A 25,587-nucleotide genomic window follows, 5' to 3' on the forward strand; every position below is an offset into this window, starting at 1 on the left:
TAGAGTCAGCCCTGGTCCCACCACATATTAGTATGGCTCAGCACGCGTTGCTTAACCTCTTGGAGTCTCTGTAATTACTTCACAGAGTTGTGAGAAGCCAATATAATGCAACTAAAACACTTAGAACAGTGCCTAGCAAAGATTAAGAGCTTAATAAATGTTAGGCATTGTAGTTATAATTGTTATTGTTCAGTTACTCAGTTGTGTCTGATTCTTTGTGACCCCATGGACTGAAAAACACCAGGCTTCTCTGTCCTTCACTATCTCCCAGAGTTCACTCAAACTCATGTCTGTTGAGTCAGTGATGCCATCCAACCATCTCATCCCCTTCTCCTCCTGCCCTCAATCTTTCTCAGCATCTGGGTCTCTTCCAATGAGTTGGCTGTTTGCATCAGGTGACCAAAGTATTGGAGCTTCAGCATCAGTCCTTCCAAGGAATATTCAGGGTTTATTTCCTTTAGGATTGACTGATTTGATCTCCTTGCTGTCCAAGAGATTCTCAAAAGTCTTCTCTAGCACCACAGTTTGAAAGCATCAGTTCTTTGGTGTTCAGTCTTTTTTGTGGTCCAACTCTCACATCCGTACATGACGGCTAAAAGAATCATAGCTTTGACCATGCAGACCTTTGTTGGCAAAGGGATGTCTCTGCTTTTAAATATGCTGTCTAGGTTTGACATAGCTATTCTTCCAAGGAGCAAGCATCTTTTAATTTCATGGCTACAGTCACTGTGATAGTGATAGTAAGAATATATAAAATACACTTAAGATAGGTTTAATCTATTTATACTTTAGTATGAATGTGCCTGTCTTTCTGGAAATCCACATTAGTGTAGATTAAATGACACTACTTTCTAGCTTCTCTTCCCAGCCCAGGTCCGCCCCTCCAGCCCTGCTCTCCTTTCTCCCCTTACTCTTCTTTGTGGAGGAGGACAGTGCCATAGCTCAGCATGGCTAACAGGAGGAGTATTTGTGCCAAAGAAGAAGTTCCAACTCTCGCAGGAAAAAGTTGGCTTGAGTCTCCTGGCCACACACACTCCCTTCTAGAGCTTGTCGCTGGGTAGTGTGCTATTTTGCGATGCCACCACTGCCATCTCTCTCTTCCCACCTCCTCCAGGCATACATGGGGCTCTCTAGTGTTACATTTCCCTTCTCTTCTTTCAGACAGCCTGCTCTAAAAGAAGGAACCCTGGATGAGAGCCAGGAGACCTGCAACTTACCGAGCTTTGCCACTGACTGGCTAACCGCTTGACTTTCTTTAGCATCAGTTTTCTCACCTGTGATATGGGGATACTAACACCTGCCCTGTGAGCCTCACTAGGTTGTTATAAAAATTAAATATCCTGACATATGTTGCCACTATTTATTAACTATAACATGCCACAAAGTTTACATCTTTGTCTACTCTCATACTGTATCATTGCTCCCTTCCGCTGTCCTTGTGGTCTGTGTTCTTCACTCCCATCAATTCTGGCTGGAAACTCATGATCAGGAAGGGAATCCAGAGCACTGTTAATCTGCCTCTGCTAACAAAAAAAGAATGAGTTTCAACCATAGCAAGAGGGATTGGAAATGAAGTTATCTGGAGTGTTTAGAGAAAGGCTGGAGCCTCTTTTCAACGGGGAAAAAAGAGCAGAGAGGGTACTGTCTAGAGCAGCATGAAAGCAAGGGTATATAGAAACTAGTGAAGGGATAGGGTGACTAGCTCCAAATTGGCCAGAGAGAAGGCTTAGCATATTTTTGCTAAAAGGTTAGGGGAACCTGGGGCTGCCCTCATAACTCAGTCGGTAAAGAAACTGCCTGCAATGCAGGAGACCTGGGTTTGATTCCTGGGTCAGGGAGATCCCCTGGAGAAGAAAATGGCAACCCACTTCAGTATTCTTGCCTGGAAAGTCCATTGAAGAGAGGAGCCTGGCAGGCTACAGTCCATGGGGTCGCAAGAGTCAGGGAATCCATGAATAAAAGAATGACTATATCAGGAATTCCCTGGTGGGCCAGTGGTTAGGGCTCCATGATTCTACTGCTGGGGGCCCAGCAGGGCAGTTAATTTTCTTTAATGTATTAAAGAATCTGAATGAGTGAATGAATGAATGTGGTCCCTCCCTGGGGTAAGGTATTTAAAGTTTTAGGACACTAGGTGGCAGCACAAGGCAAGAAACCAAGAGATGAGCAGGGGCACCTCATTTGTATTCCCCTGACTTTAAGCCCCTTTTCCCTTTCCCTACCAAGATATTTCAAATGACACTTTCTAATGGTAAAGACACTAAAGCAGACAAGGAAGAAAAAAATTTGAGGGGAATAAAATACATATTTCCTAGGGGTGTTTCCAATAGCCCTAGGCTGGAGTTTTTCAGCTTTCAAAAGGTTATAAAAAAAGAAAATTCAGAACACTGCATGAAAAATCTGGATTAGGATAAGGAGGAATTCAGACAGGACTCCCAATCTAGACTGATTGGAGAAAGAACATGTCAGGGATCTTTTTTTTTAATCAAATAATAGTACCCTGAGGAAGTTAGTGCCTCATCCATTCCTGCCTAATGACACCTCAGACATCTCTCCTTCAATTTCTCCAAAGATAGAGAACCCATAGCATTTCTCTGTGCTGTGCTGTGCTTAGTCGCTCAGTCATGTCTGACTCTTTGCGACCCCATGGACTGTAGTCTGCCAGGCTGCTCTATCCATGGGGATTCTCCAGGCAAGAATACTGGAGTGAGTTGCAGAACTCATAGCATTTCTCAGCAAAGCAGAAATCAGGAATGTTAGTTGACTTTTCGTTTTATCCTCCCATTAAGAATCAGTTCTTTGCTGCAGGAAAGAAGGCTCTGCTAAAATTGGGGGGGGGGTGGCATTGGTTAAACCCCGATCTCAAAAGCTACTGTGGTACAAAGCAGGAACCTTTGCCACCATAATGCGAGTCTTCTGTATCATGAACATCATCCCGGTGGAAAGATGCTGCCTTCTCCTTACTTCACTCTTCTTGGTTTTGTAATTCTAAGACAAAATTCCCTTTTCTAATAATTTCTGTTCCTCCTATTGCTCTGTTCAGCCTCCTATTTTAGTAGCCATCCATGGATGTACAGCCCAGGGATGCCCCTCCAGATTTCCTTTAGCACAGTAGAACAAAGACCACCATCTTATCCTGTTTTCTCTGTCTATGGGCTGTGACTCCTTGACTCCTCCTCTTTCCTCCAGACCTCACTTCTTCCCATGCTTTTCCTTTGAACTGTAACACTTACTGTCTTTGTAATAATGCATACAAAGCATTTGAAACAGAGCACTCTTTTATTCATTCATTCAACAAATATTTATCAGATGCTTATTATATACTCTTCTGGGCACTTGATAGAGAAATGAATCAAATGGCCATGATTCCTGCCTTCATGGAACTTTCAAGGAAGCTTATAGTTTTCAATTTAAGCTGACACAGTGACTGCTTTTTGTTAGAATCCTGGCATTGGAAGGAATGTTTGAAACAGCCAGTTCAATCTCTTACTCAGATCAGAAATTCTTTCTTCTCTGTCTTTGCTGGGTAGCCATTTTCGACCAAAAATTCTCTGTGTTTGGTCTTTTCTGGCCCTTTATTCTTCTTCGTCCCAATCTTAATCTGTTTCCCTATTTCCATTCACCATGTCGTCTTCTCCACTATTAGTCTGCCCCTCTTCTACATGATGGCCCATTAAATAAAGGCATATCAAGTCTTATATTTTCCATGTGTCAGGAACATTAGTAGGTGTTTTCATATAATCTCATCTAACCCTCACTTTCTGTGCAGTAAATGTCATTCTCACCTTACTTAATAAGAAGGAAACTGAAGATGAGACGGGTGAAGGAAACTGCCCATAGTCACACCCCTTACATATTACAAAGCCCCCTCACTGTTTTTGGCTTATCCTCTTTTCAGTGCTATCTTATACGTGAGTATCTCGCTTCAGATGAAGCCAGTTCAAAGAATAGTAGCATTCTTCATCTTTCTTGATCTGGATGTGATTCTTCCCCTCATAAAGCCAAAGACCATAATGTGCTTATGATTACCTAAATGTTCAAATCTTACTGATACGTATTATCTATTGATATGCATTATCATCAAGCATGGTCTCTCCATTCTCTCCTTTTCCCTACATTCTGCATGTTCAGGTCCTATTAATCCTTCAAGGCCTGCCCAGCTCATGCCATCCCCTTAAGGAAACCTTCCTGACTCCACATTACTCCGACTGAATTTTCTCTCTCACTCTCCCCTTCAAATTGCTGTTTTGTTTTCTGAGTACATATCATGTCCTGCTATGATTGCCAGTAATATGTGTCCTTCTCACTCTTTAACCAAGGCATGTGCCTCATTCCCTTTTGTATCTCTTAGCGCTTTGTGTATAGAAATATCCAGCCACATTTGCCAAATGAGCAAGTCTTATAACTGATAAACTAGCATTGTGTCCCTAACTATGCAAATAATTTACACACTGCTGTTAAAATTCTTGAGCCAGCACTTCCTAACTTCTCTGTGGGGTGGGGCACAGTCCCTGCTCTGTCCTGCACAGTGTTTTGTACAGAGCGCCCACCAGGAGCTGTGTATTAGCCACTGATTTTCCACAGCAGTCCTGTGAGGTAGGCATTATCTCTGTTTTACAAATGAGGAAAACGGAGAGTCCGAGTTGAGGAGCCAGACCCAAGATCACCTGGCTGGGAAGCTGCAGAGCTGGAATGATTCAAGCTGAGATCGTCCTGACTCCAATGCCTGTGTTGTTCCTGTCACTATGCTGCCTTTCTAAAATAAAACGTGTGCCCCTTCTGGAGACCAAGTACCTTTGGGCAGTTGCCCCAGACAGGTGCTGAGTTATCTGGCAGAGTTGGGGAGACCTGCCTCTGCAGATTGTCCTGTGAATGACAAGACAGGCTGCTGGGAGGTCCTTTAGGTTCTTGAGCAGGTTAGAAAACAGCTAAAAATAATGATTGAGGGACAGAATGGGTTAGAAGTGGCCAAGACACAGAAAACTGTGGGAAGAGACCAGTGATTCTCTGCATGCAGGACTCTCCTGATTTCTTCTTGAACAGTTCTCTCACCACCTGTAAATCTTTATTCAAATACCACCTTCTCAGTGAAGCCCCACCCCCTCACTCCCTCACCATTTTATATTTCATTTATTTTCTATGGCAGTTATCACCTTTTAATATATAACTTGCCTGATCTAATTCCTAGAGCTGATTTGCACATACATATTCTTTCTGGTTCAGCCATAAACTTCCCATGTGGCTCCTCCGAAGCCTCTCCCTCTGCCATTTATGAAGCCTTTTGGCCACAGGGGAATAACAAATAAGAGAATAAATGTGAAAAGCCTATAGAAGAAATGACTTTTAGGTGGAATCAAATTAGTGTCTACGTGGATTTTCACGTCCACTTCCCCAGCCACAGTTCTGCCAAGGGCGGGAGCAAGTTCGATTCAATCATTATTTCCCAACAGTCACAGGTGGGAGAAACTTGAAGAGACTAGAGAGAAAGAGAGACCAAAAGTGGGCTGGGGGAAGGCGGCCTCAGAGCTGAGACAGCCGGCCAGTGGGGCACCGAACAGGCCGTCCCACACCTCTGCAGGGGGCTGATCCCCAGAGACCCCCAGAGCCCCGGGCCCGCCCCTCTCCCCGATTCCCATCGTCGCAGGCTCCCGAGAAGAATGCAGGTCAGGGGCATAAGTGACCTTTCACACCTCAGACAAGCTAAGTTTGTTTTCTCCCTTTCTGTCCGGCCCACAGCGGGAGGGAGGGGGAAATGGGATGGGCCTTGTCGAACTTTCTCCCGCTACAATACCCCAGAGGAGCTGAAGTGGAGAGAGTAAAGGGTCTATTTATTTTAGCTCAGGAGGGACAATGTAAGCAGATGGTCTTTGATGGGATTAGCGGCGTAATCTCTAAGACCCTGGTAAATTGGAAAATGATCCATTATATTCCAGGAACCTTTGGCGGCTTCAGCTCCTGGGGAGGGAGGGGCAGGGCCCGGGGGCACCTTGTTAGAAAGGACCCCCCTCTGGGAGCAGCCAAATCTCGCACAGAGAATTTGGGAAGAAGTTCGTTAGCTGAGCGATGGAAGCCCCTCTTCTCCTGAGAAAGCGCAGAAATACGAAGACTCCCAGTGCCCTCTCAGAGCCTCTTTTTTCCTTCTTTCCCCTCCTCCCTCTCCTGGGTGTGCTGGGGTGTCTTCACTAACGTCCTCTGCCTCCAACCCTTTCCATTCCCAAGAACTCTTCTTTGGGGAGAGACTGATAACGGGTGTCCAGCCTTGGGAGAAAATTCTTCTTAGAATCCAAATGCTATCCCTCCCAGCGTAATCTCAGTCCACTTCCCACTCCAACGCTAACAGCCTGGGAAGACTCCCTCCACTCTCCATAGACTTGAAAGCCAGGCAAAGGAAGAGCCAAGAGGAGGGGGAATGGGCAAACTGCAACTAGGGGCAGGGATTGGGGAGGAGGGAGAGATGTGAATGGGGAGGTAAGGTGATAATGAGCCACTCTGCCCAATGAACCATCCTTTTAACTCACCTCAATCCCCCTAGAGCCCAAGTGCCTCCAGGCTTAGGGTCCCCTCCATCTGGAGAATCTGGGTTGCTGAGTTGGAGGCATATGGGAGACCCATTCAGTACCAGGTGTGGTGCAGTAGGTCGGGTCATATACATTATTTGCAGTATGTGTGATATCTTGCATTCATATAACACTTTGCAGTTTATAATGAAACTTTGATGTACAGAATGTCAGTTGGATTTCATAACAACTAAGTGAGGGAACTTGAAATAGAAAAATTGGAAAGCAGGTTTAGAGGGGGTCAGTGACTAGTCTAAGGTCACCCACTTCAGTTACATGACAGAGCTAAGATTGATACTTGATTTCATCACACTATGACATCTACTCATGTTTATAAATATATGTAAATTTGTATTTTAACAGTACAACATGTTGTTTATTTATTTTAGCATTTTATCACTTCTCGGCCTTTCTGCTAAGATCAAGTGTAGTATTAATTTCAATGTTTAAGTAATTTCCAAAGCTTTATTGTTACAACCATTCTTGAACAGATATCTGCCTGAAATTGTAACAAAATTTATAGATTAAACTTGGGGGATTAAAGAACAAAATACAAATAGTCACATATGTATTTTTCCATACATAGAATCTCCACAATTCTTTGAAAATAAATATGTAAATAAGAAAACGGGGGGGGGCAGGGCATATAGAAAGGCAGCACAAATTATTCAGTCACAAAGAGAAATTCCAACACTTTTGAGTATATTAAACTGTAAGGGATGTAGCACTTAACTGGTGGAGGTTCCAGGATGAACTCCACTTGTACAGCATTTTATTTCAGGCTACTTCAGTGCATTGAGGTATGTTTTATTTTATTTTAGTATCATTTTTAAAAAAACTGACACTTTGTTATGTGTGTATTTGTTTGAGATAATTTGAGGCTGACACAAGGATTTGTAGACTGAGTAAAAACAAGAAGGCAGAGTAAGAAGCAGCAAGCTACAGCCTTTCCCCACTTTCCAAGACCCACCCTTCCCTCAGCAAATATGAAAGTCAAAAAATTGACATAACAATCCTGGATTGGAAAAAAGTTACTATTTCTTGAGTGTCTATGAAGGACCAAACAGATACACAATGCGTGCATTAATTCACTGAGTTCGCAACCCAAGGAAGTATGTTTCCTCTCCTCCATGTGACCTGTTCAGGACAGAGGCTCAGAGAGTTCAGGTAATTGGCTTAGAGTCACACAGCCAGTTAAGTGGCTGGGCTGCCATTGCAGACTGTGCTCTTCCCAACACCTTGCACCCTCCATCAAGCTGTCCTTCCTTTATGTCATCCTCTGCTCAGAGCACCCAGCCTTGTTATTCACCCTCCTGGGAGGTCCTCTTGCTCTCTGTTCTCCTGGGTTTCTTCCATATAAGTAGCCTACTCCTCACCTCCCACCCCCACAGCTGGAGGATTTCTCTCAAGTTGCCCCATGCACTACTGAAAATTAATACACAGTATGTCTACTGATGAAGTCCAAAATGTTCTGGGGTGAGATTGTTTGACCCCCAAACCTGGGTTGGTCAGATTCCTTCCTGGCTCTGATCATCTTTTCATCGGAAGGACTGGTGACTCCCAGCCCCAGACTTTCCTTTTATAAAGGAGGAAATGACTTGGTCAAGGCCACAGAGTTGGTCCTAGCAGCAGGTTCCCCACCAGTCTACAGATGTGGGGCCTGGGGGAGAGACTAGTGTACCTATGTATTCAGGTGTTCTAACAGTGAAATGGCCCCTGAGTCTGATGACACTGAAGTCAGCTGGCGCTTTTGGGTGAGCTGTGAACTCTGCCAGCCTCTTGGTGGCTGAAATTCCATAAATGGCTCTACACCTTGATCTGGAGGACTTCAGCTTGCCGGCTGCATCTCTCAGGCACTCTCTCTATCACCTTCCTCTGCTTCTGAGAGCCACAGACATCTCGAACATAGTCTACACGTTCCTAATTCTCTGGAGCCTGTTTCAGGCTACTATGTTATGGCCTCCCCATCAGCTACGCAAGCCCAGGGTCTAAGGGTAGAATTCGGCAGCTTTGAAAGATAAGAGAAACAGCCCCCAGCCATTGGGGAAAAGAGGCTATCAGAGTCTCCGGTCAAACTCCTTGAGCGGCTCGGCTGCCCTTCCACCACCGTTCTCCGTCTTCCTTTTTCTCTTTATCTCTGTGTTTCCTTCTCTCCTGCATTGCTTGTTTCCTTTTTTACCCGCCCAATTTTTGGCCCCCTTTTTTCTATCTTCCCTCTCCTTGCCTTGCCAGGCTCCCCTTACACCCTAGCTTCTCCTGGTTATTCATTACTCAGCCCCTCTCCCTGCACCACAGTCCAGGACTTCCCGCCTGGGACTGGGCCCCGAAGTTGCGGGCAGGGAGTGGGGGCGGGCAAGGATCCCCAAGCCCTCAAGCCCCCACGCTCTCAACAGACTTGTTTTCCCCAGGCTCCGCTTGGCGCCACGAACCCACAGGGACATCTACAAGGGCCTCGCGGCCAAGAATATGAACCTTAGGGAGAACTGACCCTGCCAGTTGGGGGATGGGGGGATCGGAGGATCTTTCTTGGTTTTATTTCTCGCGGGGGTGGGTTCAGTAGCGGAGATGGGGGGCAGAGGCGGTTCTCCGTGCCACCGCTGCTGGCGGCGGGCAGCGGTGACTAACAGACCTTCGAGCGGGGCTTTTCGCCGGACCCGGGTCCGGGGAGCGGGCAGGAGAGCCCAGGAAGCCCTGCAGGTTCGGCTCCGGCGGGCGCAGCCGTCTAGATCCCCGAAACTCTCAAACGCCGCGTCGCCCCGTCTAGGCCCCCATTCCCCTCGGGGGCCTTGGAGTCTCTTCTTTTCCATTTTATTTCCCTGCCGTTCTATTGTCTAGTTTAATATTTTAAATGCCTTGGGTATGTTTCCCTTTTAAAAAAAATCATTTAGTGTTATTTTATCTCTTTTAACGTTCTGTTTCTTTTCAGAGAGATTTTGTTTTTCCCTTCTCTCTGTTTCCGATGCTCTGTTTTCTCGTGCTCACTTCTGGCCTCGGCTCTTCCCGGGCTTTCGTCTCCTCTCCCGGGCGCCCGCGGCCGCCGTGCCGCTCTCGCGTCTAGAGGCGTCCGCGGTCCCGCCCGGGGGAAGAAGCGAGGGTCCCGCACGTCTCGCCCTTCCCACCCGGAGCCCCCTCCACACCGCCCGGCGAGTCCGCGTCCCGCGCCGCTGCGGAGCTCGGACTTTGTCGGAAGCGGGAGCCGGAACCGCAGCTGCCGGCGAAAGCGCGGAGGAGAGGCAGGGGCGCCGGTTGGGGCCGCACCCGCATGCTCCCGCCTGGCTTCTGCCCAGCCCAGGGACCCGCAACTCACAAACAGAAGCCACAGGTTCACACACACTGGGATTCAAGGGCTCGCGGACCATGATCCGCAAGCCACACACACGCCGAACCACAGCCAACTCAAAGGCGTGCGCTGCACACACCAACAAATCCCCAGATCAACAAATGTCACACATACAGCCCCGAACTACACACAGCACTCAGAACGTGGTCATATGGACGTATGTGTGATCCTAGTATACACACACCAACCAGTACCCTGCGAATAGACACACAAACCTACTTGTGCACACAAAGCGGCTCAGGAGGATTTCATTGCTGACTCAACCCATGCAGTGGTGACCCTGAGGAGAACACCAGGCAGTGGGAGGGAGCCTGCCTGGTCTCACCAGCGGGCACAGCCATAGCCATATACACAGCCACCCAGAGTTAGTAGCTCTGCCAGGACTAACGTTATTGGGGCTCCTAAGGTGGGGAATAGTGGCTGCTTGTTTGGTTGAGGGAAACCAACCAAACCCCAGAGCCTGAGCCCCAGAAATGAGCATCAGACCTAAAGAACCCTCTGTGAAGCAGACAGAAACGGGCACTGCACCAAGAGAATGGCACCGTCTTAGAGTATAAAGCAGGCATGCAATATGTGTGCCAGGATGTATTCCGTGCCACACATATCCCACACAGTGCGGGTGTTTGGCCAGGTGCCCACATGGAGACCATTATTTTTTGTGAAAATGAGCAGAGGAGATGTATACCATTCTAAGAATAAAAGTAACATATGTATACAGATATAGGTACCAATAGACAACTAGGGAGATATCAAGGAGAAAATCTCTCTCCAGTTCCTGGGTATTGTTATCAAGCTGCCATGCTAGACCAAGTCTCTGTGGCAAGGTCTGTCTCCTTTCCAGGGCAGCTGTGATTTTTTGGTGCCATGGGAGTACTGTGGTGAAAGACTGGTTTGTGAGACACCCAGATGTACCTGACATATTATCAGCCCATCAAAAGGGGAGATTTTGGCAGCTTTAGCGGGGATCTTTGGGGGTAGAAAACCATCTGATTTTTACCTCAGAAGTTCTGGGTTTGGAGGATGCCCTGGGCTGTAGCAGTGGTGGCCAGACACACATGGCCAATGGATGGTGGAGCCTTACGGCTGGCAGGTGATGGTACACATAGACTGTGCTGGATAAAAATATAAACCTTTTCGTGCCATACACAAATCCACTCCACACACAGCTCCTAACAACCACACTGGGTAATGTGCAATCATGGATGTCCAATCGGGTTGCCAGAGAGATAAATTTGTAAAAGAGAAGATAAGAGATATTTAGGTGCACACACAGAGCTCCATAGGTTTGGATCTGAGTTATTGTACAGGAGAACCACAGAAGCAGGAAAAGCGCCTCTCGTTCAAAAGAGAAACACTGGCAGGCGAGTCCCCATGGCAGGCAAGTCCCCATCCAAGTCCCCATCGTAGAATGCCAGGCTGCCGGGAGATGGGTGTCTAAGCGGGCAGCCCCGGGAAGGATTTGATCCGTTGTCCAAACGACTCCAGGAGCAAGCCGAAGGATGTGCCTGAAGAAGCTGCAAATCTACTCACCAGTTTTGGGCTGAGCCTGGGGAAGAAGCAGGCAGAACTGAGGACCACATCCCCAGTCTCTAACGGGGGATAGAGAATGGAAAGTGCAGCCCCTGGGGCTGGCCGACTGTCACCCTCTGGTCTTCCCTGTTCTTGGCTGGCTTTCTGGTGCCTCTTAGCACCTATCTCTTTCACTCGCAAAGGCTTCTGTCTCTGAGGCGGTCTCTGCCTCTCAGCGCTCTCTCAGTTCCTCTCTCTGCTCCATTTGTCTCTCTTTCTCTCACTGCCTCTTTAGTTCTTTTACTGTTCTGAATCATATGGCCACAGAGAAACACAGCCAGATCCAGGAGCAGATACAAAAATAAATGCATAGTGTAAATGCAGAGGTCACTGGAGATAAAGCCTATCCATCTTGCTGGTCTAGATATATCTCTGTGACAACACATTTTCATTTGGGGGTAAAAATCTAAGTACAACATTGAGATTTTGTTTCCTTGCAGTCTTTTGACAGCTGTCTCTTTGGGTGTCTGTCTCTGTTTCTCTCAGGAACCCTTCCTCTTCTTCGTTGTACCACCGGAGAGCAGGTGTTTTGGCTAGTGGACTCTGCCACAGGTTTGGTAATACCCCCTCCCCCACATTGCCTCCTTTGAAGTTTTCCTCACATGGGCAAAGGTTGTGTTTTTTTTATTTTTTAAACAAGGACAGCTAGATTGCCACATTACAAGTGGTACCTGGAGAAAGGCATTTAAAACACGATGGAGATACAGGAATATCTAGGGACATAAAAGGGCTTTGGGACCAAACAAAGATACTCCCTTAATGCACCTGGGGGCTGGAGGCTCCTTCTGAGTGGAGTGGAGGGAAGGATATAGGTGAGGCTCTGAAATCCCAGTCGCTGATCCATTGGCAGCCATGCGCTAGCAGAATCCCATTCAGCAAGGCAGAGGAAGAGGTACCCAGCTCAGCAGGGCAAGCCATGGGAACAATATGAAGGAAAAGCAATGACAACTGTGAAGGTCCCACTTTCCAAGTGTGTATCTGGTATAAATAGTGTCTTAGTAAAAGAGGTATAGAATGTGAAAAGGGAGGCAGTGGTGTGACTGACTCCCTAGAGACCTAGGCAGCCTGTGGAGATCTAGCAGGGAGGGGAGGCGGGGAGGGGGAAGCCAGAGACTGAATGGGCTGGAGATGGAGGGCTCCTGGCTCAGCCCTGGTGTGAGAAAGGAAGGTGGAGAAGGAAGGAAGAAGGATATAAGTGAGGCTCTGAAATCCCAGCCGCTGGTGCATGGCAGCCATGCGCCAGCAGAATCCCACCCAGCAAGGCAAAGGAAGAGGTACCCAACTCAGCAGGGCAAGCCATGGGAACAATATGAAGGAAAAGCAATGACCAAGTTAAGATTGTCATTGCTTTCTTCATGCCATTTATGCTTACCCTGTGGTGGTTGGTTCTGCTCAGGTCCTTTGACCATTTACTAAGTGATGGAAAGAGAGCAGAGGACTTGGTACTGTCCTTGGGTTGGGCTCTGGAGCCAGCAGACCACTGGGGAAGGCCTGAGCCCTCAGGCTGCCCCAAGCCCAAGCCTGAGTGAACCTAGAGAACGCATCCCTCTGGCTTCCAGATCCTTGTTTTCTCTGAGATCTAGATTCTTGGTGACTCTGTGTGAGTTCACCACTCTGTTCCTGGCTTCTTCACTCTCTTGAACTGTGGATCTGCCTCTCTCCATCTCTGTCATTGCTTCATAGCTTTTCTGACTTCATCTGTCTCTGTTCTCAGGTCTCTGTCTCTCTGCATCCCCTCCCTTTGTTAATTCAAAGTATTCTCACTGAGCCCCTCCCTAGGCTTCACAGAATAACATTGAGTAAAATGAGATAAAACCGGCCTGCAGGTTTGTTTTTTTTTTTCTTGTCCTATTCCCCTCAGCCCCCTCCTCTGGGGCTACAACCCCCTCTTATAATGTCAGATAATTGCTGGTGTGCAGCTCTGAGAAGCCAGAGCTGATACCAGAGAAGGAGAGAGGGGGAGAGAAATAAATAATAATCTGCTTCCATTCAGCGTATATAGGTTACCTGATTTGCATATATGCTAATATTGCTATAATTACCCTGCTGTTCTGGCCTATGATCAAGTTCTATAAATACATAGGATAGCAGAGCTAGGCCTAGCAACACCACCCTGAAAATTATCCAGTATACATACATATGCATCTGTGTGCCTTTCTGTGTACTTTAAATCTATGAGCCTCTCTTAGACACAACACAGTCCCTGACAGATCCTCCTAGCTCTTCCAGCTTTTCATTACCCCTCTCATGTTTAAAGGCCCCTCCAAGGAAGGAGGAAAGAGAAGCCTGAATGAGAAAATATTCTAGGTTATATTTAAATTCTTAGAATCAGTATAATTATGAAAAAGTTATAACTATTTTATTAGGAAAATCAAAGATTTCCCCAAATTATTGAATTAGTTATTATTACCTGAATGCCCCCACCTCCTACAGGCCCATGCTTTGGGGTACAGGTTGGGGGATAGGAAGAGGATATCTGCATATTCCTAGGCCTCTCACAATATCTGAGAAAGTGTTGTCTATGGGATAGGAAGTGGAGCCCCCTTCCCCAAATCTGCCCCCCAGCCTCACTCTCTTAGCGAACTCCCCACTCTCAGGAAACCAGAGGGAAGATGCTCACGAAATTGTGCAGATTTTTGGGTGCTAATGGCAGAAGTGGGGAGGAAGCTTGGAAGAACATAAAAGACGCAATCCACAGCTGTCTGCTTTTAATTATAATTATCCCCTTTCGCTTCCTTTCTGGCTAATGAGGGGGGGATTAAATTTTTTTTCTCCCTCTCTCCCCCTCCCTCTTTTCTCTGGAATTGAGGGGTGGAGTGAGTTCAGGGTCCTCCTCCCCTTCCTCCCCAATCCCCTGGTTACTGGGAGAAAGGCAGACTCCAGAGGGTGGTGACAGTATGAAGAGATTTGTAGGAACAAAGGAAGGACAGGTTTGGATTGCTGGACACGTCCCAGAGTTGGAGAGACCCCCCCCCATTCCACTAGCACCCCCTCCCTTCAACCCCCAGCTCCCTAGACAAGGAACTCAATGTCTTCCAGGCGGTGAGAAAGGAGCTAAAGGGAGCCCTGGTCTAGAGGGAAGGGGTGGGGAGCTGGGGGTGGGGGGTGCAAAATTAGTCTCAAAGGATCTTTATTTCTGAGCTAGTGAAGCAGATGTAATCAAGGGGAGAGCAAAATAATCATAATGGGAGGAATGAGGGGCGGGGGAAGCTGAGGCTGGAATGGGGGGACTGGGCCAGGACAGGGCTGAGAACCGGGGGCAGGGAGCCTTGAGTGGGGGCTGTCAGTTATCTGCTCCCACCTCCCCAAAGTCTCCCTACCTTGGGGTGGGGAAAGGAGGACCAGGTCTACAGACTCTGACCTTTGCCCTCAGAATCCCTCTTTCAGAGCTTAGGGATGGCCGGCCAGAAGGTGGCTGGGAAGGCACCAGGGAGAAGAGAGCCCCCCGCCCCAGCTGAGGGAGGTGGTGAGGAGAGGGGGGACTGAAAGCAGTAGGGGAGGGTGAGAGAGGGGAGCCAGCGGAGACTCAAGTGGCCTCCAGGTCTGTGGGACAAAAGTTGGAGGGAGATTTGTGTATGAGAGAAGAGGGGAGGGGGCCTTGGGGAAGGGGGGGCTTTGACAATGAACTTGAGACAAACTTCATTAGCATGCAGGCCTGCTGTCTGTCACGTCGAGCTCAGACTGAGTTCCCATGCAGGCCAGGAAGAGTGGGAGGGAGGAAAAGGGAGGGGCTGAAGGTGGGGGTGAGAGAGAGAAAAGAGACCCGACCATTGTACCATTCTGGGCCCCAGCTTCCACCAAGTATCAGGACCCCAGCCCTGGAAACCAACCCCCAAGTTGCTCTCCTCTTCTAAGAACAAGATAATTTATCTCCCACTTTGAATCTGTGGTCCCACCCCTCCTCTTCTCTTGTCTAGACTTCCAAGTGCTGGCTTTCACCACCCTGCCCCACCTTGTTCCCCCCTCAAGCTCTCAGCCTTCAGCTTCGGATTGCCACTTTCCCCTTCACAGCTAAGGTCTGGATTTGTGATTCGTTGAGCTGACAAGGACAGGGAGCTGGGGGAGGTTTGGGAAAGGGAGACTGGAATACTTTGACCCTCCAAATGACAAACTGTGTCCTCTTTCTATCACTTTTTATCAACTCCACTCCCCACCCTAGACACACATCATTTAATCAGGCTCTCAAGTTCGAAGGTGAATTAGAACTGGAAGGAGACTGGGAATAGGGTATCCCGTCACACCCTTTCTCTTGCTTCCTTTGGGAATGAGGGGTCCTGGAGGAACAATAGCTTTCCTTAGTCCCTTCTTCCTGCCTCAGGTTAGAAAAGACAGTAGGAGGAGAAGGGAAAGAGTGGAGATGACAAAGACCCCTTCCCTGACAGGCATGAGATGGGAGAAGGAGGGGCTTCATCAGAGTGGGCTGTTATCCTGGGCGGGGGGTGTCTCCAGACAGGGGCAGCACCCCCTGTTTGCTGCCTTTCCAGGGAGAGCAGCACGAGAAAGAAAGAGGGAGGCAAGCGAAATTCCTGAATGGATAGACAGATGCTACGTCATCGGAGCTGCATCCTCCACTCCACAAGAGGCTAGGAGCCGGGAGAAAGAGGCAGGCCAGCGGCAGGGGCCACCGAGCCAGCGCTTCTCCTCCCAGAAGCCGGTAAGTGGCCATTCATTCGGAAGGGTCCTAGCCCCTCAGACATCTAGGCTGGGGGTGGGAAGGGATCCTCTAAAATCAGTTTGGGCGTCCAACCCTCCTACTTTGCCCACTGGCTAATGGAGGCGGGTGCAGGAATCACAGAAAGGCTGAGAAAAGATTGAGAGGGTGACCAAAAGGGAAGAGGCGTGTGTGTGTGTGTGTGTGCGTGCGTGTGTGTGTGTAGGAGTAGCTAGCAGAGTGGGATTTCATCTCCCGTTTCCCCATCTATCTATCGAGGTGAGCTGAGGCAGGGCCCTGCCCAGCTGCCCCAGAGCGCCTCTTGGTCTCCCTCCTCCCCGCTAGCCCCGGCCAACCCGGAGACAGCTCACTAAGTTTGTCAATGGGATTCAGGGGGGCTTTAGGGTCACGGTGCTACTGATCCTATTAATCCGCCCCTCCCTTCTCTCCACCAGACAGGGCCAACATCTTAATGCTTGCACAAGAGGAGAGGCAGGAAGATTGTAGTGGAGATGTGAGGGAAGAGAAAAAACGGTTCTGTATTCAGACTCCTGACCTTCTTTCCTTGCTCTGGCTCTTACTCCTCTCTGCCCCAGAGACTTCAGATTTTAGGGGCGGACAAAGTCTGAGGGACTGGGGTCACTGGGGGTTGGGGAAGGAACCATATCTCTAAAAGGGAGGAGACCAGAATTAGGGGGGAAAAAAAAACACTTGTCGAATTTAGATTAATTTTATTTCCCCCTCTCCTTGCTTTTCGCATGAGCTGGGAGGTGGGAAAGGGGCTGAGGGGAGCTTAAGGCAAGTGAGGTGTTGGGGCAGATGCTTAGGTTCAAAAAGGGGAGAGAAGCCTACTCCAGCCCTCAGGAGACCCATCTGATGGTGGCTTTTTAATTTCTTGTTTTTTAAGGGTCAGAGGAGACAGAAAAGAGGCACTATTCTTATCTCTAGTCCCCACCCACAGGGTGCTTTCTGGGAGGCAAGCTGGGATCATTATTGGGTAGTAGAGGCTGGAGGCCAGCAGGTTATTTCTGGTTCCCCAGAGGCCAGATGTCTGGGAGAGGCTGAGGCTACCAGCCACAGAACAAGTACACACATATTCTATGCCTCCTGGGGTGTGGTCCTTGTTACCATGTCCCCCTGCACATTGTGTGTGTGAGGGGATAGAGTGGGGTGTGGGGCACAGGTCAGCAAGAAGAGATATGAGTGTTCCAGGGACCCCATGACTCTTTTTGAATAGGGTGGAAGGAGGAGCCAGGAGCTCCTCAACTGCCCTTGTACTTATTGTCTAGCAATAAGACAAAGTTGGGGTTGGCCCCCACTTTGGTTTGAAGATAATTTCAGCCTGAGATGTCCCTTTATAAAATGGATGGGCTGGCAGAGCTGAGGCTGGGCATTAAGTGGGTATTCATGTATGTTAAAAGAGGGGAGAGGTATATTCAAAACACCCCTCCTAGAAATCAAGATTGGATTTAAGTCTTATTCCTGCTCCCCAGCCTTCCTTTTTTTCTGATTTCCTCTGCATTTAGGTATGTTATCTTCCTGACTTAAAAAAAAGAAGAAAAAGAATTAGTTGTAAAATTGAGTTTGAGGCAGAAGGATTCACTAATTTATCACAACACACACACACAATACACTTCTCTTAGTATTTTAGGACCTGGGTATATGTGTCATTCTTCAAAATCATAATTTAGTCTGAAAGCAAAATACTGAGAAAGTAAGACTATAAAATATTGAGACGGGGTTTCTACCCAACATTAAATTAAAAAAAAAAAACTGCTTTGTGTTCACACCTTTTGTATATGCGAGAGAAGGAGAAGAAAGGGAGAAAATTGGTAGCTACAGGATATGTCTTTATGGATCCTTAGTGATATGCATGGATAGATGATAGATAGGTAATGATGAGAAGAGAGAAGAAAGCTGGAGACATAATGTGATTGACAGTGTCTTAAGTGCATAGAACCTTGGAGTTTCCAATGCAGTTACACCTAGATAGACAAAAATATATGTCTGACCCCAGAACCTTCCTTCCATCCTGAGCATGCTTTGTCATGGTGTACCATGAGCAGCAGGAATCTGGGAGAAGATGGTAGCCACTGGGCAGGGGATTACTCCTCTAGGTTCAATCAGAAGGGCCACAACATCTTCACAGGCTCAGTTCAAATCCCGGGGCCCATAGATTTCGGAGGGAGTTAGAGGGAGGTTGTGAGGATGGACCCGGCTTAGAGGTGTCCAGGCAAGATGGAGCCAGAGAGGCTCAGGCAGGGGTCCTGCCTTCCCTGCCTGTCTAGGCTTTTCTCTTTCAGCTACCTCCCTGTGCAGCCCAGAGCCATGTTGGTGAGAGTGTCAGGGAGACAGGGGTGTTAGGGAGAGGATTGGAGCCACAACAAAGACTTTAACCTTTGCATTCTCCTCCTCGACAGGAGCTGAGCATCGGAGAAGCAGCAGCCTCATCTGTTTCTGGTGTCATCGTAGGTGTCCACCTTTGGCTTTGGGGGTACTTATTTTCTTATTTGTTTCTGATGGTGGTGTTGGGGGTGGGGTGGAGAAAGAAGCTGGCTCTGCAGTCAGCTGGGTTTTCCCCTGTTTCTTATACCTCTCAACCCCCTGCCTGCTCTCTTCTAACTTTCAGGCCCTGATATTTTGGTCTATTCTAATTGTAGCAAGACCTGGATAGTCATTGATAATGGGAATGGAACATGGTGACTTAAGAATGAAGGCTACCCTGTGAGCCCAGTTCCGTGAGAGGAGAGGCCCTGAGGACTGTGGGGACTCTGCCCTTCTCTCAGAGGCTCCTGAGGGCAGAGATGGAGGCCCATTGACCCAGGGCGGGTGGGGGTAGGAGGCAGTCAGTTGTAGAGGAGCAGAGTTACGGATGGAACATGGATGATAGAGGTGAGAAAGGAGAGGGGTGTGGGTGGTGGTGAAGAGGGACCTGGAGAGCTTAAACAGCTGTGCGTGGGTGTGTGTGCAGGGTGTGTAAGCACTGGGAGGTGGTACTGCTGCAAATATCTGTAGATGTGTCACTGTATTTGTCTTAGTTGACAGGTTTGCATGTGTGCAAGTGCATGTGTGCATACACAGACCCTTACACATTCATGCTTTGCCCCTCAAGGAGACCATTTGCTTATGGCTGACCACCTCTGTCACCTTGTTCTCACCTTCCTGACTCCATAAGGCTCTCCAGCAAGTGAGCCGTGTGTCGAGTTGAAGGAGAGAACTGAGAGCCATCGGGGGAGGCAGTGCTTAGACAGACCTGAGGAATTCTCAGGCTGGCCTCTGAACAGGAGGAAACACACTTTGTGGGAAGAGAAGGGTGGTATCTCTGGGGAGAAATCTTCCAGATTGTATCTCCATTCCCTTTAAACTCATCTGCCTATATAGAGGTTGTTTTTTTTTTTTTTCCAGCTTCCCCATTTTTTTTTTTTTTACTGCCAATTCTTGCTTTTATCTGGTGCAATCCCATAGAAAAGGCAAATATTCTGTAGCAAAAGAATAATGTATGATAATGTTCACAATAATGAACCACTAAGACAGAAATAAATATCTGAACCCACCCTCTTCCAAATGCAGCTTTCATCTGTATCTTCAAGGCAACTTAACCTGACAATTGAAACAAAGAACAAATATGCTTTTTATTTAATTACCTGAATATTTTCAAGAGAGTGGCATGATGCCAAAATATATTTGGGGACCCAAATTAGAAAGATTCATCCAAAAGCTGCATCCAGAGGGCATAATTCAGGCCATATTTTTCTATACATGGGCCTCTTCAGGGACACAGACATCGGGACTGTAGAGGTGGGGGCGGGGACAGGCACTGGCAAAGCATGTATGCTCCTTGGCTAACTGAGACACTTAGAGACTCAGATCAGCACCAGGAGTTTGGTGTGCTCTCTCCTCAGTCCGCCAGAATGTCCCTGGAAGTACTTGGGTGGGGTCTGTAGACCATTGCTCTAAGAACACTGCAGCAGAATGTGCTGCGTGCTGGAAGCAGAGAGCTCTACTCCAACTGAGTCCTTCCTAGAGGGACTGAGGCTGGTGGGCCAAGAGCAAGGGGGACATAATGCACCCATTCTGCTCCAGCTGTTAGCTCCTCCCAGGTCTGCTGTATCCAATTCTTCGTAGTAGAAGAGTCTCCTCTGCTCAAAGGAGCTGCCAAATAGTCACTAACATACAACTCCCTCTACTTCCCTCTGAAACCTATACACAGATGCCATAGGACACACATTTTACCAATACCTTCTCTCTCCACCCAGGATGGGCTCAGTGTACAGGAAGGCAAACTCAGACTTGCAGCTGCACCCACAGGGACACACATTCTTCTATTAATTCATCAGTTATTCATCAGGCACCCACTATCTTTTAGGCATAGTGTTGGATACCATAGAGTTGAATATGTATGAAACCACCTCTGACCTTGACAGACTGTCTCTTTTGCCACCCTCAAAGTAGTGTCTTTTTTTGAAACTGGAGTAGCATGGCTTGGTATACAAACCAATCCCAGTAAACATGATGGTGGAGAGTTCTCTACTTCTTTCACAGCTTGTAGCTCTGTCTCCATTAGAATAAAGGCAGATGCCCCACTCATCATCATTTCTGTGCAGGCACTGTGGGAGATCAGGTTGTCAAGTCCACCCAGACAAAACTAAACAAAACATTACTTCATCAGAAATCTAGACAGAGAGGGGGATTCCAAGTAGATAGTACCAGGACAATGTAGAATAATCTCTGTTTTCTTCTGTGTCCACCTCCCCCCCCCCTTATATTTGGACACTGTTTAGACTGAGGTACTCTGGAGGAGCCAAAGCCACAGTAAGATGCAAGGGTAGTTAGCTCTTTATCTAGCTGTTTGGAGAAAATTAGATACGTACCCATTTCTTTCCTGAACTTGGTTTTTTAGGAAATCCAGTTGAGTTGAATTTGGGCAATAAGTTGGGGGGGGCGGTTTCTGTTGGGCAAAAAAAAACCCTTTCTGTCCTCCTCCCTGACAAAAATGTGGCTCCTAATGATCCCAACTATTTCTTGCTCGGCTGTCTGGATAGTCCAACCCTGGGTAAGGAATTGTGGAGCTAAGCTTGGGCCCCATAGAGGCAGGGGACTTGATTGGAAATTAGGGAGAGAGAAGAAAGGGGAGAGTGCTAGCTAGCAACACAGCCTCTTTCCTACTTGCTGGCCCAAGCCGACAGGCAGTAGGTGAGGGGAAGGTGGAGGGGCAGAAAGGGTTTATTTAAAGTGCTTTTAAGGGATCTTGTGGGAGGGGAAGTGGGGAAATACTTGTAGGGGAAGTTGGGGGTGTGTTTGAAGAAATGTAGTCACCATTTAGGATTGCTAGAATGTCTAGCAGATGTTAGGTATCCTATAAAGGGGTGTGAGGTAGTATACTGAGAAATACTTGAGGAGGCTTGTAGGTACAAAGAGGCCTATTGTTTCTCTGGGGCCTGGCATGGAGGATGCATTTAGGGAATACATTTAGCAGCACATCAGTAGGGTAGGTCTATCTCTGAGAATAGGGAGGGTTCACCTTTCTGCAACTGTACCCCACCATTGACTGGTGTGCTCTCAGTTCTAGAAGGGTGAAGAATTGATACTGTGGCCATTTCTGGAAAGCCTTTCCCTTGGGTAAGGCCCTTGAGACCCTATGGAGGCAGACAGAGGGGTGAAAGGTGTGCCAAGCACAGACCCATTAGTGTCCTGTAACCTGGGAAATCAGGCCAACAACTTCAGCTTCCCGCTGTCACTCTGATGGGGAAACACAAGTCCCTCAGCTTTGTCCTATTTCAAAGTCCCCCCCCCCCACCACCTCACAATCATGCAGCAGTTATTCAGACTTTCCAGTCTTTGAGGGGAGCACCAAATGAAACCCACTGGCATGGCTTGCATCTAACCAAGCCAAATAGCATTCAGGCTGGGCTTTGTCCTAAACTATGCAGAGGCAGGCCCCTGGGACGGGACGGATAAAACAACCTGGCTGGGTCTGATGGAGAAATCCTGGGTCCCCTGGAGTGCGCTTCGGTTGTTGTAGGATACCTGTAGAAAGGAGCCAGCCCAGCTTAGGCAGAGGGACTGGCTTCAGGTATCCAAGTCATAGGGTTTGTTTGTTTGTTTTTAGAAAAGGAGCCCAGAGGAGGGTGGTGGAGTGATAGGGTAACTCGCGACCTGTCAGGCACAGCGGCTCAAATGGGAGTCCGCAGCTCGATCACAGAGAGCTCCACCGATCTGAGAGAGTCCAGACCCCGCCTGCAGATGGATGTGTGCCGTTTTCTGATTCTCCCCGCCAGATGGGGATCCAGGTCGGAAAACCTTGTCGGGGAATGATTTTTTCTCCCTGTGACTCCGGCTCTCCAGACACCTGGAGATGGAACCCGGGGTGAGGGTGCCGGCTCGCGACTGGAGGCGCACAGGATGGGGGGAGGAAGAGAAAGCGCTAGGGAGGGCCTCCAGGGCTGAGTCAAATCTGTGTGTGTTGCCCAGATTAATTTCAGCTGTGATTCCCCAGCCTACCCTACCTGGAACTTTGGTGCTGAGAACAAGTTCCTGAGATATTCTCATTTCTGCACGACGAAAAAGGAGGTCGAGGCTCGCTCACACCCTGTATCTCCCAGTATGAGTCCCAAACTTCCAGGATCTTTTCCTCACTGTTTTGGGTTGAAAACCAATAAGGGAGGTTCCTGTCCATCCTAAAAGATTAAGATTACAGTCTGGGATGGGTCAGAATCTTAGAAGCACAAAGGATATCCTGATGCGAGAAGGCCGGTGGAGGCTGAGTCTCCAGTAATCTGGTTCTTTTTGAAGAGATATCACCCGATCTCTTCCCATCTTTGAACCCTGAACCTGGTGCAATATACCTTGGGTCAAAATGGAAAATGTAGAACCTACAAAGAGTGAGGTTGGAGATCAAAACCACAAATGGCAATGGATTGGAGACGGCAGGCAGGTCTCGCGAATGTGTGAGGCAGCAAAAGGCTGAGAATCAGCACACAGACATAGTAGTTCCACCCCCTTCACCGTTCTCCGGGGGGAAGGGCGCCCCAATTGCGCGCTCCGGCTCAACCCGGGAAGGGGGAGGGGCGGAGCCGGTGGGAGAACGAGGCGGTGACGTCAGACTCGGCGAAGCCAATCAGAGGCTGGTCTGGGGAGGGAGCACGAAAGGATGAATGAAAAGTCCGGAGCCGGAGCGCGCCCGGGCCAGAGCAGCGGCAGAGGCTGGGGAGGGAGCTAGGGAGGTTGAGCTCTGCTCTGCTCGCCTTCGCTCGGCGGAGGCTGAGATCCCGGCGGGCGCCTCCACCCCGATGCCCGCTGAGCCCTGGCACCTCGAACCCAGGCCCATGGCGTTCCGTGGGCGGGAACGTGCCGGGAGGACCGCGCGGGAGAGCACGGATGGGCACACTGGGCTCGATGTAAGTGGCCTGGCCGGCTTGGGACACGAGGTGGACTAGCGCCTTGGAATACGGCGCCTCCGTGCTGGGGCCTCCGCCAACAGAGGCTGGCTGAGCCCCACACCCTCCTCGGGGCTCCCGGAACCTCCTTGATTGCGATTCCTGATCGGAACTCCCACCAACCTACGGCACCTCCTCTGGCTTCGGACCCCCGGCCATTTTCACAGCCCTGGGTGATTTCTGGACCTCTTTGTACAAAGCCATTTCTCTGGGGGTCCTGTGGGCCTAGGGACTTGGCTCACCTTCCCGGCCTGCCCCCCGTTTTCTTCCTCCTTCCCCATCTCACGGGTGCGCTATCGGATCCCTTCCCGCGTGGTGTCTCTCCCTTTCCTTCTCTCCTAGAGACACTCGCTAAGGAGTCTCCGGCTTGCCTCCCCGCCCCCATTTCCCTCTCTCTTTGGGTTGCCGGGATTTCCCTGTTTCCTATTGGGACGCCTCCGGGGTTTTACCCCCAGGATTTCGCTGCCCGTTGCCCTTTTTAGTCGGTGGCTAGGATCCAGCTTTTTCTCCCTCTTCCCCCCCACCCCGCGGCGCGAGCTCCACTTCGCTTCCACCGCCCTCGGGAGTTGGGAGATGTGGTGGAGTCGGCTCCGCGGTTTCCCGCTACGACCCCACGCAGAGGCTTGGGCTTCGCTGAAAGCCAAGGCTCAGGCTATCGGATGCGGCTGGATCTTCCGGAGGAGGGGGCAGTGTAGACCCCGTGAGGTTTGGGAGGCCTCTGCCTCGGTCCCTGCAGTCTTCCCGGGTGGCACGAAAAGCCTGCGAGTCCCTCCTCCCAGGGAGCAGCGGCACTCTGGCTTCTGGCTCGAATGGGGAGCGGGAAACCAGGCATCGCAAGCTTCTGGGATCCGGGGGCGATTCCCGGACTTCGACGCCATCGGCCGTCGCATCTTTCCACCCCTGTTTCAGTCTCTGTCGTGTCTGTACCGCGGCGTCTCTGAGTCTTTTTCTGTCTTGGACTCTGCTTCTCTCTCTGTCCTCCCCCTCTCCTAGTGTACCCTTTCCCCAGCCTCCACCGGCGGGCGACCAGGAGGCTGCGGCGATACAGGCGTGGGCAGCAGCAGCCAGGCGGCTGCGTGGAAGAGGCGGCGACTGCAGCCAGGAGGCGGGGTTGGTTGTTATCTTTGGTTATCTAGCTGTATGAGTGGTGTGGAGTCTTCATAAAGCTAGATAACCGAAAGTAAAAATAACCCCATACACTGCGCAGAGGGGCCCCTGGAAAGCTGGCGGCACTGGCGGGCGGGAGGCCTAAGGGAGGGGTTAAAGCCATGAGGACCCACGGGCCGTGGCAGGCGAGAAGAGGACCCGGCGGCCCTCGGGCCTCAAGACCGCACCGATTGGGGCGTCTTTCCACCCTCCAACTTTGGTCCTCACAGGTAGGAGTCGCAGTCCCGTTTCACTTTCGCCAGGCGCGATGCAATGCTTTCCACCGCCGAGTTGCGGGGTAGCAAGAAAGGGCGTGATGGTTACCTCCCGAGACTGGGCCTTTTCCGGCAGTCAGCGGATTGGGTCACCGCCGGGAAACGCTGTTCCAAGGGAGAGATCTCTTGAAATCTCGTTTTGGGGTTATTCCTGGCAGTGCCTGGGGTTCCTGGCCCAGGCCTCTCCCGCGGGCGCTGGGAAACAGTTTCTCCAGGGTATTCACAGCTATTGCTGGGGCCGGAGAGTTTGGGGGAGGTAACCTGAGAATGCTAGTCTTGGCTTTGATCTGCTCCCTAAAGCCCAGTCGGTCTATCCGGCTTGGTCGGGTGCTGAGAGTAGCAAAGCGAGAGATAGGCAGATGGAGGCTGGAAGTACTAGGGGTCCAGGTTGGGTTGCTCAGAAAGAAGACAAGGTGGCTGGGGAGCCTTTTTGCCCAGGCTGGGTTGTGGGCAACGGAGTGCAAAGTATTTCTCAGCCCCCTTGTTTTCATATTCTTTCCTCCTTCCCACTCAGGACCTGAATTTGATGTTTTGCAAAGCTTCTCATGCCAGCTTTGTCTTCACTGACCAAAGGGGTTGTGATGGGGTCTTTCAGGACACCCTACCTTCCCAC

At 49.4% G+C, this 25,587-nt stretch overlaps 1 protein-coding gene across 20 annotated transcripts in view; it reads left to right on the forward strand.

The window, feature by feature from the left end:
• Positions 1 to 25,587, forward strand: part of LOC145507594 (uncharacterized) — a 59,635-nt gene that overhangs the window by 19,534 nt on the left and 14,514 nt on the right. For 6 of the 20 annotated variants that reach the window (XR_014054955.1, XM_081494467.1, XM_081494464.1 and 3 more), the window contains 3 exons: positions 11,953 to 12,018; positions 15,951 to 16,120; positions 18,538 to 18,611. Coding sequence is in view for 12 of the 20 variants with exons in the window: in XM_081494467.1 (XP_081350593.1) it covers positions 11,953 to 12,018; positions 15,951 to 16,120; positions 18,538 to 18,611 (310 nt within the window). In the remaining 8 variants the exon portion in view is untranslated. Of the gene's footprint in view, positions 1 to 11,952; positions 12,024 to 15,950; positions 16,121 to 16,572; positions 16,652 to 18,537; positions 18,612 to 18,746; positions 19,683 to 25,587 lie in introns of those variants that run through there. The other 14 variants (XR_014054954.1, XM_081494475.1, XR_014054959.1 and 11 more) reach the window with 10 other exon arrangements.

The sequence above is a fragment of the Giraffa tippelskirchi genome, chromosome 5, assembly GCF_054371585.1.
Source record: "Giraffa tippelskirchi isolate mGirTip1 chromosome 5, T2T-mGirTip1v1.2.pri, whole genome shotgun sequence".
Lineage (NCBI taxonomy): Eukaryota > Metazoa > Chordata > Mammalia > Artiodactyla > Giraffidae > Giraffa > Giraffa tippelskirchi.